General features: G+C 33.8%; 3 protein-coding genes across 4 annotated transcripts; 2 read left to right on the forward strand and 1 right to left on the reverse strand.

The window, feature by feature from the left end:
* Positions 1 to 2251: 2251 nt before the first annotated feature.
* On the forward strand, positions 2252 to 4228 carry LOC116000441. 2 transcript variants are annotated; one of them, XM_031240530.1, is made up of 4 exons: positions 2252 to 2743; positions 3216 to 3392; positions 3674 to 3753; positions 3835 to 4228. In XM_031240530.1, exons 1-4 carry the CDS (start codon positions 2380 to 2382, stop codon positions 4039 to 4041), a joined length of 828 nt encoding a protein of 275 aa, XP_031096390.1. In that variant the 5' UTR covers positions 2252 to 2379; the 3' UTR covers positions 4042 to 4228. The 2 variants fall into 2 exon arrangements, with proteins under 2 accessions (XP_031096390.1, XP_031096391.1); XM_031240531.1 differs by lacking the exon at positions 3674 to 3753 and having other exon boundaries at positions 3835 to 3969.
* A 1465-nt stretch (positions 4229 to 5693) lies between these two features.
* Positions 5694 to 7653, forward strand: LOC115999588. Its single transcript, XM_031239429.1, has 4 exons — positions 5694 to 6060; positions 6304 to 6495; positions 6959 to 7038; positions 7412 to 7653. Exons 1-4 carry the CDS (start codon positions 5694 to 5696, stop codon positions 7637 to 7639), a joined length of 867 nt encoding a protein of 288 aa, XP_031095289.1. The 3' UTR covers positions 7640 to 7653.
* A 37-nt stretch (positions 7654 to 7690) lies between these two features.
* LOC115998452 (F-box protein At5g07610-like) lies at positions 7691 to 9061 on the reverse strand. Its single transcript, XM_031238034.1, has one exon. The coding sequence runs from the start codon at positions 9045 to 9047 to the stop codon at positions 7785 to 7787; it is 1263 nt and encodes a 420-aa protein (XP_031093894.1). The 5' UTR covers positions 9048 to 9061; the 3' UTR covers positions 7691 to 7784.
* Between the last annotated feature and the right edge of the window lie 10928 nt (positions 9062 to 19989).

The raw sequence follows: 19989 nt of genomic DNA on the forward strand, positions 1-19989 counted from the left end.
AGGAATAATTCCGTTGGAGGGAAAATTATTCCGTTTGAAATTTGTCTCCCATGCTGTGTATGGGACTTGCATCTTTTCAGCATTTTTCATGGAGTGGTGGTCTTGTAACTTGAACCTTTTGTTTGGTAGTGGATATTCCATAATCCACTTTCTTAAGTCCATGCTCCACTTGCTACTTTTGGTAAAAGTTACTCTTTTTAAATTCCCATTGATCCTCGTTTTAGGGAATAAGACCGACTTTGGATTAGTGCACCTTCTAACCGTTTGTTGTGGAATTCTGATGTGGCATCCACTTCTAGCACCTCCTTAATATTTTATCTCCATGATATTCTTCTTCTCCAAACTTTATTCATGCTTCCTGACCGTCATTCAGCCTTTTGGAGAAGTGTCAGTTTATCGAGACCAAAATTGATGTCTCGATTGTTTGATGTCTTGATCCCCATGTATCGAGAGATCTGTCTCTCGAACTCTGCTTATGTCTCGAACTGGGTTGTTGTATCGAGAGATCCTATCTCTCGGACTCTGCTTATGTCTCGAGACTTAGTTGATGTCTCGCAGACCCTTATTCCTCCAGTGTTGTCCCGTGCCTTCTTCTGATCTGTCTATTAGATTATAACACGAGACTTCTAAGATGTTCACACAAGTTTACCTTAAGCTAAAATATTTTCCGAGTTGAGCTCAAGTTACCCGGTTGTATTTTCGCTCTTAGTTTACTTGTCGAACTTACATATAATTTCCTATCCTTCGAGACTTAGGGGATTATAGATTACATTTGGTATCATCAAAACTTATTACAATATGTTCCTAAGAACATGTACTTCAATATTTTTTGAGGGACAATAATAAAGTTTTCAATAAGATAGTTATAAATGGAAGTAAAATTCCAACCCAATTAACTAATAAGGCAAAAATCTTTAATCTTATCATTAGAACAGTATTTATTCTTCAAGAATCAATAATCTTATCATTATTACATTATTTATTCTTCAATAGTGTTATATTATAATAATAATCCACATGTAAGAGATTTGGAACCTCTACATACATAACGAACTCTTCCGTACAGTTTGAAACGGTTATCAATAAAACCCTCCATTCCCAATTTCATTTGGCATCATTGATGGCTCTATTTAGTATATAGCTTATTTTAAGCTCCAAACAAACTCTATTGACAAAAATGTCATTTAAACACGTGGTGCTTGGCATAATATGAAATAATATATTAAAACATTCACTCTTTAATATTAATTTATTTCATAATATATTTTAAAATACACAAATTAAATCTAAATATTGCTACTTTAGTATGGAATGCTAAATCATAAATGTGAAATACATACATACATACATACATACATACATACATATATTATCCGTTGAGCGACGGCCCTTCCACTTGGCACCGTCGGATCACTAATTAAGGCCGACTTTCGTCCCTGCTCGACAGGTGGGTCTTGCATATATATATATATATATATATACATACATACATATATATATATATATACATACATATATATATATATATATATATACATATACATATATGTATATATATATGTATATATGTATGTATGTATGTATGTATATATATGTATGTGTATATATATATATATATATTGAATACTACTCTAACATATGAGAGAGTAACTTGGTACAATTGGATTACAAGGTTCTTGACATATATATTAATTTTTAAATTTGAATATATAAATTTATAAAAATGTCCGTTTATGTCTTTTTACACTTATATATTAATTTTTGAGCATTGAAGCCTACCAACCGATAATAGACATATAACAACCAGTCGCAACCGTTTTAACCAAAATTTCAACAATGCTTCGACAATTGTCGATTTGCCCTTGGCTCCAACTCCGAGTAAAATGTGACCTCTTGCGTGACCATTTCTCTGGTTGTCTTCTTTTGAGAAAGCACTCATGGTCATCTACTCAGAATAAGGCGACCATTTCTCTAGTTGCATTCTCGGAAGAAGACGGCAAGAGAAATGGTCACCTAGAAGGCGACCAGTTTGGCTCATCGACTATCAATTTTTTCGGGCGTCAACAACAACTTGAGGGTGGTCAATTATATATTTTTACAGAATTTAATTGAAGATTTTAAAAGTTAAGAGATCTAATTACTCTATCACGTAGAGTTAAGGGCCTATTTTATGATTTTCTCTTAGAAAAAAAAAATTGAATTGTAAACTTAACTAACTCTCGCATTCTCCCGCCATATCTTCACCCATTAAATCAATCGTTATCAAATCTTATTCCCTGCCTCCTTCTCTCTGTTTAATCGGATCACATTTGGAATCCAGAAAATTGCAGGAAAATATCTCCGACATTTCTTTGCTTCTTCTCGATCATCAACGCAACAATGGTGCTGCGAATCACCGTCGTCGAATCAACTCTTATTGTGAAAGCGATTCAGGCAGCCGCGGTGGTTAGATCTCCGTTAGTGATATTCATTTGGAGACCTGAGGGTCTTTGTGTGCAATCCATGCTTACGGATAAGCTGGAACATGGCCAGAACCTCTCTACTCTTCTCAGGCTCGAGGCTCAGACATTCAGCTCCTATGAATCTACAGATCAATACTTCAGTGCAGTTGTTGAACGTGTCGACCTCGAAGCAGTCTTTTCGACTGCCGAAGATGCCGAACACATCGAATTTTCCCAATCTGATGAAGACAATAAACTGAATGACTTTGGCTACTTGCGTGCTCGCTTCAACAGGCCTGTAGGTCAGTTTTTCCCTGTTGTATGGACTTAATTTCTTGAAATTCCCGTACCTGTTATATATGCTCTCTATGTGTTTGATATGATGCCAAGAATTACTGCGAATTGATCAGATTACCATAGATATATTGTTGAATTAGGAAACATTAGAAAAAGGATAAAAGGTAGGGTTACGTTTCTGACAGAAGATCTGAAAGTTGCAAATTGCCAATTTCTGTTGCATTCAATTCCATTCTTGGAAATCCCAAGTAGCTAGAGTGAATTGAACCGTTTTCTGATTGTTCTTACCAATTTCTTGCATTCCATTCTTGCTTCGATTATTACTTGGGAGTTGGGAATTGCCAATTGCCAATTTCTGTTGCATTTTGGAAATCCCAAGTAGCTAGAGTGAATTGAACCGGTTTCTGATTGTTCTTTCCAATTTCTTGCATTCCATTCTTGCTTCGATTATTACTTGGGAATTGAATCAATTTACAGGAGCTTACGATGAGAACTGCATTTCCTTGAAAATATATGGTACCTTTTCTGAGAGCATGCTACGAAGTGCTGATGTTTCAGCTGATCCATCTATCTTTCCACGTCTCCCTCTGGCTGCAATTTGTGGACTCGCTTTTGCAGACGCTATAGCAGTTATGGAGAGCATGTCAGGGACAGGTATATACCTTTAATCATTCAACACTATATAGGAAAACTTCTTGAAACATCTTTTTTCTTTTGGGTAACGAGGAAAACCCGCAACTACTACCAAAAACTATGCATTGACTAAACCAAGTTACCTATAGTTGACTGGCTCAAACGAAAAAAACCAATAGGTGCTTGAGAGTCGAATTTGTAACTTTTCTGGTTACCAATTTAATAACCTAACCAACTTGGTTGAATTGTCTTTACTCTTTATCTTGTACATCCTCTGATTATGCTGTTTAACAACCTTGCAGTTCTTATAACTACTAGAGGAGAAATAGTATCTTTCTCTCCTGTTGGTAAAGGTTTGGTGCCACTGTTACTAGAGTCGAGGGTACAGTAATTTGCTAAAGAAATTAAATTAACTTAACTCGTCATATTAATGGGTTGATCCATGAAACTTATTCTTTTGCAGAATGGGGTGATTTTTACGAGGAATGATCTTCATCATGGACTAGCTGGTCTTGAGATCCAACTTCCATTCCTGAACATGCATGCTGGTGCGAAACTCTCGGCTGTGGTTTTTCTATATAGACGGACAAAAAATGTGGGATTGGTGTGGCTTAAGCTTGAAAGAACTCGGTATCGTTTACATGGAGATATCATTTACTACTTTTATTAAAAGCGGGAAGTTTTTGGTAGACATCCGGTGGCAAATTGAGCAAAATGTTGTAGTATACTTGTTTTGTAGCAAATGTTGTAGTATACTTCTTTTGTAGTTATGCTGATGCATAAAATTTGTCTCTTACATTTTCTTTGCTGATGACATGGAACATATTTTTTTAATCTAAAAATGGCTTGATTTGTAATGTGTGTTTTTGTACAATAATCATATGTTGTGTTGTTGCACTGCTCGCAAATTTTGTATACTCGGTGCTAAAATGATTACAAATGACGATTGATAGATTATATGCTCATAATAGTTTGTTTAAATGTTTATATGTGACAATGGAAACATTTTCTTCGTTAAACTCAATTGGCAAGATGTGTTATCTTGAGTGTTTTTTTTCTTTATCATTTTGATAGAGTAATAATTACGGAATCACAATAAGTGAATAAGAATGATCCAACATATTAGCCCATACCTATATTATGAATCGAACAACTTAGTTTGTAGTTGAAGTAATAAATCACAAAAGGAAGTCCCGCACCAAGACTTCTAAGAAGACAACTCTTCTAGCTAGGTTCTTAGATTTTTTGAAAACCCACAACCATTACTAAATGGTGTACATGTGTAATAGTGTACACACTACACAAAGAGAAGTGAACCACAGTATGATCAAGAATCATGGTCTACTCATATGGTTGTCCTTTTAGACTGTTTGCAAACGAGTGCACAATGTCCTTAATTTTAGCATTCCTAAGTTCAAAAACCCATCACATCTCATTCATCACAGTTTTTTTAATATGATAATGTTATAATATAAGAACGATTAATGATTGTGAAAGTTTGATACACATGTGAAATGTATTTTCTCTTAGTCATATAATATATGAATAATAAATATATACATACACTTGTACAATTATAAATTTAAATTTTTAGTTAAAGATGGAATATATCATAAATTTGTTACTTTAATTCTAAATAATATGTACTTCAATATTTTTTTGAAGGACAATAATAAAGTTTTCGATAAGATAATTATAAATGGAAGTGAAATTCCAACCAAATTAACTAATAAGGCAAAAATATTTAATCTTATCATTAGAATATTATTTATTCTTCAAGAATCCTTTAATCTTATCATTATTACATTATTTATTTTTCAATAGTTATATTATAATAATAATCTATATGTAGGCGATTTAGAACCTCTACATACATAACGAACTCTTCTGTACAGTTTGAAACGGTTATCAATAAAACCCTCCATCCCCAATTTCATTTGGCATCATTGATGACTCTATTTGGTATAACTTATTTTAAGTTCCAAACAAACTCTATTGACAAAGATGTCATCTAAGCACTTGGCATAATATGAAACAATATATTAAAACATTCAATCTTTAATTTATTTCATAGCATATTTTTAAATACACATATTGAATCTAAACATTGCTACTTTATTATGGAATGCTAAATCATAAATGTGAAATATATATATATTTAGACTTTAAATTGCAATATAAATATATATATTTTTTTAGACTTTAGACTTTATAAAAATGTCTATTTATATCTTTTTACCCTTATGGACGGATAATTTTACCAAACATAACAAACTTCCAAAAAAAGATCCCACAAGATTATTTCTCAACTTCTCCGCAGCAATGGTGCTGCGAATCACAGTCATCAATGCACGTTTTCTGAGAGAAGCAGTTCAAGCAGTGCCAGTGGCCGGGTCGGGAATGGTGATAATGATTTGGAGCCCCGAGTATTTCGCCGTGCAATCCGTGTTTGCAGAGAAGATGCCTGAAGGAGAAAACCCCCTGACGCTTCTCAAGATCTCTCCCGAGGGTTTCACCTCTTACGACTCCACAGATCGCTTCTTCAATGCGGCCGTTGAAGCTGCGGAGCTCGAAGCCGTGTTTCACACCGCCAAGGATTCCGACCCTATCGAGTTCTACCAATCTGTTGAAGAAGACAATGGACTAAATGAGTTCGGTTACCTTCATGCGCGCTTCAACAGGCCTGTAGGTCAGTCCTTGAATTGCTTCTCAGATTTTACGGATTTTTGAATTGAATGCACTCTACATGTTTGATCAGATGCCAGTAATTACTGCGAATTCATTAGATTACCAAAGATATTCATATCTTGTTGAATTTGGAAATTCCATTCCATTCCATTATTGAAAACCCGAATTGAATAGAACGAGCCGACAATCTGCAGCTGATTGGTTTATTTGATTGATTCAATTGGTTTGAAAGATCTGGCGGCAGGGCTAGTCTCATCAGGAGCTTTCATGAATGATTACATTCCCATGAAAATTTATGGTATCTTTCCTGAACGAGTGCTTCAAGCTGCTGATGTATCGCACGATCCATCTCTCATTCAATATCCACCCGCGGCTGTATTTGTTGCAAGACATTTTGCGCACTACATTGCTACTTTGGAGACCTTCGGGATGACAGGTATAGTACCTACAACACTATATGATACAAATCTTGAATTAACATTAGAGCAAAGTTAGTCTAGCGGTTGACTTGTAACTTTTACAAGTTCGACTCCCAAGTCTCAACTGGAGTGACTTATTAGTCTTTTTTTATTTGAACCGATTAGTTATGAACGATTTAAGTTGATTTACTTTTTAATTATTTTCCGGTTAAAGTTAGGCAATTGACTTGGTAATCATAAAGTTATAAAGTTATAAGTTCGACCTTCGATGGAAGTGATTTATTAGTTTTCTTGAATTAGATCAATCAACTATGAGTAACTTAGGCGGCTAGAGTCACATGGTTAGATTGTTTATCTCATTGTGATTCTTTACTGGTTGTAGTCACACTATTGAGTTTAGCTAATAAGTCCAGTACACATTTTGAGCAGTGGCTGGTGAATTATCCTCTATTGATCGAAATTTCACAATGTTGCGTGCAGCTACCATAACTGTTCTTGATAATGAAGTGTTTTTCACTACCGAAGCAAGACCTTTGGACCCGCTGATTATGCCCCAAAAGGTATGTTTACGTTTATGTTCATTAATCTGGTAAAGAAACTAAAGTTGTGATGTTTGGGAAAATGGGTTGATAGATGAATGTAGGGCAAATTTTTATACCATGGACCAAGGTCTATCTCAATGGTTCAAAAATAACTTTCAAATTCTGTATTTGTAATTTACAGAATCTAATTTTCATATTCTGAGTTTGTAATTTATAGATTCTAATTTCATATTCTGTATCAATTGAAATAACTTTCAAATTCTGTATTTGTAGTTTACACATTCTAATTTTTATATTCTGTATCAATTGACCTTTTTTACCTGTAACTATATGTGACAATAATTATTAAATTATGTTTCAGTAATTATTAAATTATTTATTTACATTGTAGCTAGCTGGTTGTTGCGCGCAGGCTGGGCTGATTTCTACGAGGGAAGATTGTGGCATTAAGCCGGTTCGGTTTGACGTTCATATGCAGAACCTGGACATTCAGCCTGGTGCAGCCGTGTCGGATGAAGTTTCATTGTACAAACGAACGGATACAGTGTTCTTGTTTTGGTTCAGACTTGCCACGCCCAAGACGTTTCTCAAGGGACACATCATCTACTACTTCTACTGAAACTGGCCTGGATTATGGTTCAACACCATATTTTTTCTTTTCTTTTGTATGTACTCATATGCCGCCATTCATTCATACATATATAGATCATAGATGATTCATACATGTTTTTAGTACAGAACAGAAATGGAATTTGATTTAGAATTTACACACAAGAGAAGGATTCAATGTACTGAAAACAATCAAACCAGCCAAGCATGAGAGAGTTCCCAAAAAGCTCAGAACCAAAATCTCTGAGCACCGTGAAACTGTTGTCTGTGAAATTGTATCGCACAACTTTCCCTGGAACACTTAAAACCAGGAATGAATCCCCGTCCTCGTCCCTGTCCCCGTCCCGGACAATGCTGGCAGTCAGGAACTTGTAGTAAAACTTGTCGGAAGCTTCTAGATTTTTGCTTATAGATTCAGGGAAAGCGTTCATCACGTTCTCAATGTCGACCTGGTACTTCACAAACCACCCGGAATAGTCCCTCTCCATCTCGTAAACCTTAAACTGCGTGGTCTTAGGGCCGTGGATATCGATAAGGTGGAGATGTCCGCACGATTCCTGCATATACCTGACCCGTTTTTGGTCCGGCATGGGCGGCATCGCCATTTCCCCGAACCTCTCTTTCTCCACGTTGAAATGAAGCCCGGTTTCGACATTGTTGCCGAACCAATTAACATTGCCGTTCCAATACACTCCCAGCTTATAATTGAGATCGCGGAAGAGCGGTCTCTGCACGCGCTTCCATTCGCGCGTCTCCGACGAGTAGACCTCGAGCTGAAACGGTGCCTCGGTACCGGAGAACACGACAAGAACAACCTTGTAATGAGGCGATTTTGTCGGGTCAAACGCTAAGGTAACAGAATGAACTCTCCCGATTCCCTGGGAATCGGGCAAAGCGGCGAAGCTCCGAGTACTGGGATTGTAAACGTAGAATCTCCGGCGGTTATCTTCAACCTTAAAGCTACTACAGCACAGGAGCCCATTGCAGGAAGACTGGACAGCCATTCCACATTTCTCATCCCCAAATTCCAGAGTTCTGAACGGGGGATCGGAACCGTCCAGCGATATAAAATCAAACTCCGGGAAGTCTAGCGTGGAATTGGACTTCTTGAAGACGATGCCGGAGACGGATTTTTTCCGGCGGGTGTGGAAGTAGGGGTGGGTGATGAGTGAGAGCCAGCGTTTGGAGACGGATTTGAACCGGAGAAGCGATTTCACGGGCAAATATAGGAAGATCTCCGTCAAGAGATCGTCGCTGGAAGCGACTATTGTGGCGGAATTGCTGATCATTGGATGAATTGAAATCGATGATTGAGGATTCTGGAACAATGTTGGATTGAGGATGTGGAAAGTAAGATGAAAATGGGCATAAATAGAGGTGGATTTGTGGCCACAGGTGGAGAAACTTAGAAGGGACATTTGGTGGTGCTGTCGTTTCATGAATCAGGATGAGTATACGTTAAAGCCATGAAACGTGGATGGGGGTATAGTCCAGCAAGAGACATCTGTAGCCGTGATTCCTATACTTAATAATTTAAACGGCAGGGTATTTTGGTAATTACGCACTATATTTTATTCAAATTTTTTTTTTCTTTTTAAAAATTAAAGTTCTACTGACCAAACACATACCCCTTGATTGGATGGCCGGGAGTAATGCCTTGGCTAAAAAATAATTTGAAAAAGTTAACATGCATCAATTGAATCCTTCATTGCCTCTTCAATTCATCATGTTTAGAAGTGATTTTCAAATTACAAGTTAGCTTTAGAAATATATCATGACATATATTACTTAGCGAATAATCATGCATGTATGAGTTATACTGTCAATCAATAGCCATTAAAATCTTTTAACTCATGCCCTTGCAATCTTTAGGATTTTCTTAACTCGATTTAATTAAGTGCACTACACACTTTAATATTAGATTTTGCTTTAGATTTTGCTTGAAGGTAATGTTAGAATGTAGGGTAAAAATGTAATTTTAGTGTGGCTAGTATATATTCCTTTCCCTTTTTTTTTTTTACTTTTTTTTTCTTTTTGGGTTTTATTTGACAATATGTGATTTTGTGAATTGGATTATGCTTAGGAATTGAATCTATTGAATAGAAGTAGGCTTAGAATTGTGAAAACACATGGGAGAAAAAACTCAAAAGAAAATTGACTTTATCATCATATGTATTAGCATACCCTCTAGATTTTATTCAATAGGTTTAAATTATTAAAATGCCCCTTCCCTTTCATTTTAAAAAAAAAAATCACCAAATGCAAAAATAATGTAGCTCTTAATAATGTTAACAAAGGACATGGCTAGCTTGTGTTTTGTTCTCATAGCAACATCAAAATTTCATAGATTCTAATGCATAATCAGGGCTCAATTATACAATGGATCAATCAAATGGACTACAAACATCATAACCTTAGGCAAGCAAGTAGCAAAAGTATTGATTGGTATTCAAAAGAACATCATGACAACGAGGATTACTATTTCTATTATCTAAGAAAATCTTCGAGATTGACCAAAAAAAAGTCAACTATACACAAATTTACCCCTCGAATAGAGGAGTAAAGCCTTAACTAGAAAATCATTGGACCCGACCTGGTGTTATTGGTCTAAGTGGATGAGTCAATGCAATTAACACATTCATTGCAACGGCCAAGCAGAGAGCAGGTGAAATGGTGCACTTAAGGCAGAGGCCATGCACTTATTAGGAGCACCGCCTCATCAAATAACATGAGTTATGGAGGGCCATCACACTTATGGAGGAGAGAGCCTCAATTATTAGGAGGCCGCAACACTTATTGAGGAAAGACACGACACTAATTAGAAGATCATTGTGAAATTATTGTAACCATTATCATTATATTGCATAAAAGATGTTCCCATGTCACAACAAAGGGGGGACATGCTCTAATTTTGGTACCCAAAACTCTTAGCAATACATGTGATTCTATTTGTCGCAATTTACTTGCTTACTTGTCAATTATATTCTCCAATAACATATTTACCATCAAAAATATAATTTTACTACATTTTTTAAAGAATTTATCACACGAATTGTGAAAACACAGGAGAAAAAAGTCAAAAAGAAAATTGATTTTATTTTTTAAAAATGAAACAACATGGGGTGATAAATGGGATTTGAATAAGAGTAAAATGTGGGGCACGAGAAATCGTGAATGATATGTATGAGGTGCGTTGTGTGTTTAAGACTCATATATGCCTTTATGGTTAAGATTGCTTTTTCTCAATTAAGAAAAACCTAAAATAACTTTTGTTAGTTAGTCTTAATTAGGATTTGTTGTTTTCCTTTATGATTTTATTAACGACTTTGTCGGCCACAACCCACAACCTTCCCTTCCCAAGCAAAGGAAAACGGATAGCGTGCCTTGTCCATTTTCCAAACTATTTCAGCCAACGTATATAAATTATATTTAAATTATTAATTTATGTCTTATTTGGCAATCAGTTATTAGTGATTAGTGTCTAGGGATTAGCAAATTATACTAACAGTTAGCATATAGCGAATTGTATTAGTGAGTTTGATCAGCGATTTGTAAAGAGTTATTTGATAAAATTAATTGTTTACTATTAACGGTTAACATATAAAAAGACATATAATAAAGACATTCATATTATTATTATTATTATTATTATTATTATTATTATTATTATTATTATGTAATAATAAAATAATTTATAATAATAATAATACAAAACAAAACCATATTAAGTGACAAAAACTTGTTTGAGATTCCTTTCAAAAAAAAAACTTGTTTGAGATAAAATGTAATACTTATACTAGCAAATACAATACTAAATCACTAATAAAGTATTACATTTTATATTGATCCGACCCGTTTCGTGGATAAAGATATGTGAGACGGTCTCACATAAGTGTGACCCTATATAAAACCAACCCTTTCATTTAAGGAGTTTTAATGGTTATTTAGTTACTTTCTTTTATTACCAAAACGCCAAGTTGAAATGCTACAAAATGCAACGATCTGGATTGTTGCTCTAAACTGTTGAATAACCAAACGTTTTCTTAAGGTCAAAACGTCAAAATGACGGATCTATCAAACAAGGCCTTGAGATGAATGCGGTTACATTATTATTATTGTTTTATAAAAAATTATAAATTCATTCTTATATCATTTATGATTTCTAAATGTGACATGTTTGTGTATGGTATTATATTCATGCAAACTAACACCAAATAATAAAGGAAATCAATGAATTGAATGAGATAGGAAATAATAAATGAATAATCGCACGGCACAAATGCTTGAATTGGTTCTAGCTAGTAGTTAGAGTTTAGTACAACGTATGTTGCGTGTCTCTTCATTATAGAACACAAGCTATTTATACGTACAAAACAAATACTCCGAAGTAAACAACTAAACACGCTTTTCATCAAATGTAAACTAATTTCTAGCTTGCAACAAATTTGGTGAACTGAGTTTTGTTGGATTAGGTTTTCGAGTGGAACTTGGCATATATGGGTTTGGTACTTTGGTCGGCCTCTCTTGATAGATCAGATCAAATGCTCTTGGGCCAACGTTGTGTTGATCGAACGTAACTCTCATAATTAAGTTGAGTCCAATGTGACATGTACCACATGTTCACAGCGTAAACACCATGGGATCATTTAACGGGAATTACAAATTAGATCTAAACTTTTTATATCATTATTTCACAACGTACGTCCTATTTAATTTAATTAATTTGTAATGTAATTAATTATTGAATCACAAGTTAATAAATACTTAAATATTATCATGCTCAAAAAGAAGTGTCCAAATTAGTGGAGCGCATTATTATTATTTTCATGCTAGAAGATTACGAGTTTAATTTTTACTAACATCATATTTGTTAAGTCTCGACCAGTCACCTACACCCTTGGGTAGTGACAATGTTTTTTTTTTTTTTTTTTCCAAGACCAACCCGTGTGTATCACGTTACGACGTTCTAAAACAGAAAATCAAAACAAATGGATGGGTGCATTATTAAAGTCTCCAAGCTAGCTAAGTGCAGCTGGTTTCCATCCCAAAACGGTTGAAAATTTCCATTTTTGAAGAGAAGTGTACGCAGTGCGTGCGTATTCAAGTCTCCATCCATGTGATGATATATATAAGTAAATAGTCGATAGTTGAATCAGTGAATTATTGGTTGCGGTTTAAGAATTAATTGAACGACAAAACAGGCGATATATGTTACGTTGTTGCATGCGTTTCTCCTTCCTTAATTTCCTGAAAACGGATAAGCAGTTAGTTGCTGCCGTTTACGACTTGAAGAGCTTATTTATCTTTTCCACAATCTACTTACTCAAGAATCAATTAAGCTATCTGTGCGGAAAGAATATAAAAATGCATTATTATGGATGCATGTCTTAAATGTGCAAACTTAAAAAATTATGAAAAGTGCATATTTTGGTGTTCAAATTTGCATAATAAAATTGGTGATAATTATAAAAATGTCACCGGCATCTTTTTTTTTAAAAAAAAAATTGAACTAGTTGAGATTGGTTCTTAGTTTTCTTCTGCCCATTAATGTCCGGTCAGTGCGACCGCACCGCTATGTATACAAATATACACAACTCAATGTTAGAAAATGCACCACACAAATATGCATCATTGAGTATGCATCACCAAAAACACACCACTAGGTATGCAAATATACACCACACAGTGTTAGCAAATGCACCATTAAGGATAGGAGAGTTATGGTGCATTATTTTGGGTGTGTGGTGTGTTTTTGTGTATTTTCATTGTAGTGCGTTTTCTAACATTAAGTGGTGCACTTTCTAACATTGAGTGGTGCACTTTCGAACATTGAGTGGTGCGAACCGCATCGATCGCACGGGAAGGAGCGGCCACAATTGAACATATATATATATATACATAACTTAGTTCCAGTGCGGTCGCGCCTTAATGTTGCGGTCAATGCGGATATATCAATAGTTATGCAAACATGCACCAATAGTGTTAAGAAACACACAACAAAAAAATGCACCAATGCACCAAAAAAAGCACCATTAGATACGCATCAACACAAAACGCACGATTAGGTGTTGGGAGGTATGATGTATTTTTGGGTGTGTGGTGTGTTTCGTAACGCATTTGCGCATTTCATTTTTGTACATTTTTCTAACACTATTGGTGTGTTCGTATTGAAGGCACGTTAAGGCCCAACGGCATTTGAGTTAAGATATATATATATATATATATATATATATATATATATATATATATATATATATATATATATATTTATATACTCTCTTAGTTTTCCATCGAGTGGAACGTTATGTAAACTAACCGGCCGTTTCACCTTTTCTTTTTGGAGCTGTACGCAATCAAAAAGGCAGCAGGTAAGTTTGAAAATGCATGTAGTAGTTGCAACCTAAATCATACAGCGTCTTTCTACCTAGAAGAACCATCTAACAAAATGGCAGGTTAGACAGCACGCAGCTTTCTGGATTCCTAAGGAACTTCATGCACGTCGTATCCTCAAATGACCCCATCCTCATTGCATAATTTTAGTTTGAGTCAAAATTTCGATCTTGTAGTTGTTAAACTTGTCATGTGATTTCAGTTTAAACCAAACTTTGGATCCTATACAATGGGTATAACTGTGTTTAGTTGCCACATTGGGTGTAGCTTTTATACGGCGACTGTGAGATCACGTGTCCTTGTCATGATTTATATCCAAAAATTAGGAAAACTGTCTATGCGGACATAATTAATGTTTCTCTGCTTCAATAAATTGAAGTTTATGGTATAACAACATTATATTATAGTTTCAATATGCTTCAATTCGGATAAGAAAAAGTTTATCTGCAGGACTGGACTGGACTGGGCACCATTGAAAACATCAAATGTTTAAGTGCAATTTTGAATGGGTGAATTAGGCACGTGAAGCTGACCAAATAATAAACAACTAAAAACCCATAACCATACTGGAAACCAGAATGCTCTGCAAGTCGCTGCCGGTCTTCCGACAATATGGTCGACAGCGCCGCAAATATGATTGATGAGCAATTTTCAACGTTCAACCTTTGAAAAATGGCGTTGATTATCGTATATAGTTGACTACTATACACTAGCTAACATTAGTATCCATATTTGCACAGATCAGAATTGCTTGGGGTTGTTATTTAATAATTAATTAATATTCACTTTGAATTTTGGTACACAACTCTCTGTTTAGTAACAGTAATGCTTAATTGAGGCCATAACCCATGGAAGATAGGTGAGATGAAACAAGTCCCTTCTAGCGTTTGAGCTCTTCAAATGTACTTAGGGTGTGTTTGGTAACCCGGAAAATGATTTCCGGAAATCATTTTCCGGGTGTTTGGTAACATCCGGTTAACGGAAAACATTTTCTTTTGACCACGGAAAATAAGCTCATTTTTCCGGAGCGGAAAATGGCTTCGTGCGATGTTTTTTTGTAAATAAAAAAATAAAAAAATTATGTCTAATTTTTAATGAATATTATTATTTTTATATTTTTATATTTTAAATAAAATACGTAATAAAAAATGTATAGTTATACATTTATACTCACGCTTTCCACTCATTTTCTGGAAAATGAACCAAACACACATAGACAGTTTTCCATAGTACATCCAAAAACCAAAAATGAACTCATTTTCAGAAAAATGACTCATTCTCCAGAAAACATTTTTCAGAAGTCATTTTCCTACTTTCCAAACACACCCTTAATTTAAAACTTACAATTGCCAGGTTAAAGTAATTGAAAATTAATTATCGGCTTAGCGCAACTATGAAGCAAGACATTAATGGCAATCCTGTAGTTACGGAAGGATAATTAGGTCAACCTAAATTAACTCTTCTTTCATAAATATTTTTCTCTTTTCTAAGTCCACCTCTTCATTCTAGTAATTATCTTCAGCCTTTTCCATAAATACTGAAATTATCATGTACGATACATCTCTTCCACTATAAAACGTCATAACCAAAGACAGGAAAGGGAGGTGAAAAAAGAGGATCCCTCTATATGAAATTGTACATGTACAAAGTATCGCTAAAAATGCCGGTAATTTTTCACCTTACGATTTTCACGTAAAAAATTTTGTACCCATTTATTTTTCCTCAAGTTATTTATGTTTTATTCCATTATCCAACTGGTAATGTTAATTTGCCGGTGACCACCCAAGAGTCATGAAACCAACAATTTGTAAGGGGATGCTTTACGAAGTTTTATCGTGCATGAACTGAATTAACATGGGCTATGTTTGGTATAACTTATTTTAAAACTTATAACTTATTTAAAGATACAAATAAGTTATAAGCGCTGTTTGGTAAAAACATGGAGAGTTTAAATTAATAACATTGATAGATCTCAACGTTGCATTATGCTTACTTCCCAGGGCCCATCGTCTCCCTCCCGGGACCCTGTGATGGCTGTAAGTCAAACACGCTTAATTAACTACAAAATTCTTTGGCTATCTAGTTATCATATCCTACTTAAAACCAATTGATGATAAATAGGTGGACATTAACCATTTAACCACATTCATCTATGGTAAGCCACATCTTGAATCGAGAAGAACTTTTCTCGGCCAACCTGAGCGAAGCCCAATAAACTTTTAGTTTGAAATGTTACTTTAAGTAGAGTTTAAAAAAAAAAAAAAAAAAAAAAAAGTTGAGTCATGGTATATGATTACTGGCTGGGTAAACCTGACCAAAAAAAAAAAAGGTTGAGCCTGGAGTCTGGACACACGTAGAATGAAAAGGATTTAATTTGCTTATGACAACTAAATATGCGGCGGAAGACCAGAAATTTGAAACTATTGTAGTCTTATCTTACGGAGTACTATTCTTTTTCTTACAAAATTCCGCATAAACCCTGTATAATAGAATTTCAAATTTAATTTCTCTTCCTTATATTTACAGATATTTAAGTTAAACTTTACATCCTGACATCGCAATCAGAAACGTAAACAAGTTGATAACTTAACAATTAGAAACGTAAACAAATTGATTTACAATACACTAATTTTTCATCAGTGTAATAGATTATAGATCAATGACCAAATGTGCAAATCAGTGATATGATTGCACTCATATTAGATTGAATTCTTATTGCGAGACTATCATTAATATAATAAAAGTAGCGTGTTTCATGATGGAACATCGTTATGATTGACTACTACAAGTCATTTATCCATTTGGTAACTTTTCTAACACATTGAGTCACAGATCAGATTTTGAATGTGATTTGAAAGAAAAAGAAAAAAAAAAAAAAGAAAAGAGAAAAATATAAGGTGAAACTTTATTAGTAGTTTGATTATCTAAGGTATAATTTTTGGAGTAGTTTTGACAAATTTGTTAACAAAGAGACCTAAAAGCTAAAGCTCACCTTAGTTTATAATTATGTGGCTAAAAGTGATTATTATTACAGAAATTAAATTCATTATTATTGTTCTAAACTCAGAACACAAAAAGTATAATTTTCTATTCCAAAAAAAAAAAAAGTATAATTTTCTCTATTAAAAATATCGCACAAAAAACGTCAATTTAGCTTGGTTTTACTAAAATAAAAATAAAAAATAAAAAATAGCTTAGTCAAATCACGTGCTACGTGATTACCACTCATAAAACATAACTTGAGGATAATGAATTCATATTGGGACCATAATGAAGAAAATTAAGTCATATTGGGACCATAAGTTACATAAAAATTGGATAATGATACCACATATAACTTCTACGTAATTTAGAAAGTTACTTAGCAGTGGGATAGAGTAACCAAATATAGTTTTTGAGGAAAAAGAAAAAGAACAAAAATTACTCGCATCCACAAAATTCCCGTTGTGGCAGAAATGGGGTAGTAATTTTTTTACCCGAGCAGGTGCAGTGTAAGGAGTTGGTTGGGGATGCGGGGCGGGGGCGGGCATCCCGACCGCTTACGCCTTGCCCCATTATCATTCCTAATACTGGGTGAAGCTAAGAAGCCCACCTTGTAAACTAAACTAGGTTGTTCATAGCTGATCGACTCAAACTAAGAATGTCAATAGATAGTTCCCACTAACCGTTAAACTTTGAATATTATAATCACCAGATCAATTATCTGATTAACTTGACTAGAGTTGTCTCAAAAAGTAGTTATTCTCACCGCTGGTTAGATGAATATTGATGCACATATTTTATTAATTTAAAATGCATGATTGCAATTTGTAAAGAAGCTGCTAGGCACCCACCCAACATGCAGCTTTCCAATAATCAATATCAAGTTGAGTATCAATTGGTATACACTTGAAAAGGATGGATCTAATTCATTCCCCTCCCTCCTTTCAGCCCCTTTCGCTAATTGATTTCCTTTCAATCAATCCTTTCTAAATTATTATTGTTTCTTGTCAGTATTACAACACAATTCAAGTTGATGAAAATGAGTTGGCAACAAGTTGATGCATTATTCACTAATTACATGCCATTCCAATAAAAAGACATTGATTTGTTTGTCTAAAGTTTTTTGTCCAAATTGAATTTTAAATTGAACAGCAAAATCATAAAGGGGAAATTTTCAGATACATTAAAGCAACATTAGTAGAAAACTCCAAAATGTAAATTTTTTGTCAATTGGATTAGGCCAACCAGGAAAGAGGGGAAAAATAAAATAAAATAAGAGACTGTAGGGTGGCTGCTAGCCTGCTACTAGTACGTCTCAGCGAGTCCCGAGTTAATAATACTTTTTTTTTTTTGTTTCGCCATTGAAAATCATGAATAAAAAAAATAGATGTTACAAAATAGGATCACAACTAACAGTAATATATAATAATTCAAATACTATTTATTAGAAAATTCATACCAACTTGCATATCTTGATACTTTTGGATAAAATAATTTTGGTTATTTGATTATTAAAAATTATCTATTCAAATACTATTTATTAGAAAATCCATCCCATCATGCAATTTGATTATTTTTCTATTAAAAATTTGGTTAAAAAGATCAAATATAATTTTTAAAAAATAATAATAAATATGAAAGTCTTTCACAAAATGTGACAAAAGTAATACTTGACATTAAATATAATTGTGACAATATAGTTGTAGAATTAAAAGTACAAATAACTTTTATAATAATATAATTTTAGACTTATGACACTGTAAAAGAAAAATAACAATTATAAATCTTTTGCACCGACTATCATTTTAATTTCCACTTCAATAATTTTAACATATGAGAGAGTTCAGGTAGAGAACACACATGAGAGCATCATCTTGGGATATGTTCATATTTTTAAAATTCTTATTTGATTTTGTGCCAAATTGAGAAGATTGATTTCACCTGAATTTAAGTTCAAAATATACAAAAACGTGTAGGGATATTATCCATGTTAATTGATTTATATTTTTCTTTATTCAAATCATTTTTTTTTATCAATAATACCTAATAGTTTATGCATAGCTCATCTTGACATATATACATAACTTATCTAATTCATCAATCTAAAGAGAAAGCTCTCATTCAATTAGATCACTGTGACCCTATTATGTAAGTACTAATGTACCCAAATCTACAAATTTAATAATAGTCAATAAAGTTAGGCCTCTAACATAAACTAAAAAATGTTTGTGTGATTATTTGTTGAAATGAATGGTTACGTTCATATTGTTATGATTTTAATATTTTTTTTATTTTTTCTATTTTACCCTCTATTATATCATTTACTTTTCTTAAATACCCTTATATTCCGTCAATGTAAACTTTACTAACGAAATATTCCGTTAACTATTTATTGTTTTTAACTTAGTCATTGATTTTTATAAGGAAGGTCTTAGATTTGAACCTCATCCCAATCAAAATTGTCATAATTGTTAAACATACACTATGAATATGTTAGACTGTATTAAAAAATACAATATACAATTTAACATGAACTTTGGTCAATTAATTAGAATCATGCATTGACATTGATAAAATGGTACACCTAATTTAAAAATACACATTGAGCATCAGACTATTTGCACAATGCGCGCGTAGTAACTAGTCTTTGCATAAAAGCGATAGAATTTCAAAGAACCAGTAAGCTGTTAAAACACGTTTTGCGAAAGAGTGAAATATAATAAAATATCATATTTATTGTTTTAACTTTCTTTCTTTCTTTTCTTTATTGTGCGACTTGCGGCTTGGTAGCTTCTTGGTGCATGCATAGAAAAAATAATGTTATCTATTAATAACAAGTCGTTGAAAGTCATCTCTTGTGACAAAAAAGTCAATCTCTTTAGTCAATTTGGTCTTTTCACGTGCTTAGGAAGCAACAAAGAGCTTGCTTGCTGCGTTGCTGTGATTTTCTTAGATGTTTAAAATTACAAGAAGACAATTCCATGTTAA

This window comes from Ipomoea triloba, chromosome 12 (assembly GCF_003576645.1).
Source record: "Ipomoea triloba cultivar NCNSP0323 chromosome 12, ASM357664v1".
NCBI lineage: Eukaryota > Viridiplantae > Streptophyta > Magnoliopsida > Solanales > Convolvulaceae > Ipomoea > Ipomoea triloba.